Raw genomic sequence first — 1,506 nt, forward strand, 5'->3', positions numbered from 1 at the left:
AACTACGTACCAAATTGGTACAACCAATATAGTATAGTACGTATGCTTAATATACTTCATTTATTACGTATATGTATTTAATGCACTTTATATACTACGTATACTTCTCAAACCAAATATACTAAATATACTCATATAGTAAATTAAATACGTATACTTCATATATTTCGTAGACTGCGTATATTGCGTATTCTTTATATTTTCAAAACAATTCGAAGTGATTGTTATAAAAAACTAGTTTTTATTATATTTCAAAACATTTTACTGAAATATAATTGGCCAGATCAAATGTAAAGAAACAGAAAAAGTGGCGAAACACTTTGTAATTATATTTCGCAACACTTAAAATAATGTTACACATTTTTGTTTCGTTTAATGCACTTCTCGCAGACTTACGCTACACGTACTGAAGAAATTCCAATTCATTAAAGTCTTTGCTGATCAAACGTCTGCACCTAATAGACCAGCGATGCTGTTGCCATTGTTTGTGCTACGTCTGCTGGCAGCTATTGGTGAAGTAGAAGCGCAGTTGGCACGCAATCGAAACGCATTGACCAAGACCCAGAGTATAGAGGAGTGCATCAATGGGATGCACGTGCAGAATGCCAATCTAAGGAAGATTGTCGAATGCCTGGCACGCTCAACAAACGTAACCGCCTTTCTAGGGGATACACAGTGGAAACTGGATTTGTTAGAGCATCGTTTGGATAGACTGAAAACAATGCAATCACCTGGCCTCTATGTGCCTTCACCATATGTGCATATCGATGATGTGCTGCAAATCGAAGGCAGTGTGGCCAGCTTTAGCTGTGTGGCCAAGTTGCAAGTGCTGCAGGCCATACGACGAAAGCTGGAGCACTCGCATCTGATGAATGGCAGGCCAAGCACACTATTTGCCTGGCCTTTGTCACGGGCACCGACATCAAATATGGCGCAGTCAACGGGCAGCAAAATTGATGGGCATTCGATTAACGAGGCCAACGCATCGTCACACGAAGTTCAAGAGCTGAGCTGCCTTCTCGGTCGGGCCATAAAGAAGCACGCGAAACGCAATCTTGGCTAATGAAATGCGGCGCCCTTAAATCATTTAAGCCGCGAGAGCCTTTGTTTGGCCCCATCGAGGCAGAAGGCGAAACTGCATTTAAATTGTAAATAAATATGTGAGCACAGTTGCTGCTGCTGGAAAAACAACTGACAGAGTCATCCAATCAACGCACTGAGGTGCAGCGTGAAGCCAGCACGGCGGTCACACGCGGCGTATGAGTGTTGTGCCTGCTGTAGATTTATGTCGAGTCCCAACGGAGGCCACAGACAACATACACAACACAGCTGGCACAGTTTTTAAAGCCCAATTGTTGCAGCACAATGTTGGACATTTTGAAGTCGAGTTGCATGCAAATGTGGCAAGTGGCAAGAGGCAGAAGGCAGGAGGCAGAGAATTAGTGATGTGCTTTAAGTAATTGCTTAGAAGTCGCGCAACATGCGGCACAGTAATAACAATAATAA

At 42.6% G+C, this 1,506-nt stretch overlaps 1 protein-coding gene across 1 annotated transcript; it reads left to right on the forward strand.

Annotated features, from left to right (window-relative positions):
• Window positions 1-411: 411 nt before the first annotated feature.
• Window positions 412-1,175, forward strand: LOC117570180 (uncharacterized). The gene has a single exon (XM_034251658.2). It carries the CDS (start codon window positions 470-472, stop codon window positions 1,061-1,063), a length of 594 nt encoding a protein of 197 aa, XP_034107549.1. The 5' UTR covers window positions 412-469; the 3' UTR covers window positions 1,064-1,175.
• The last annotated feature ends 331 nt before the right edge of the window (window positions 1,176-1,506 follow it).

Source organism: Drosophila albomicans, chromosome 3, assembly GCF_009650485.2.
Source record: "Drosophila albomicans strain 15112-1751.03 chromosome 3, ASM965048v2, whole genome shotgun sequence".
NCBI lineage: Eukaryota > Metazoa > Arthropoda > Insecta > Diptera > Drosophilidae > Drosophila > Drosophila albomicans.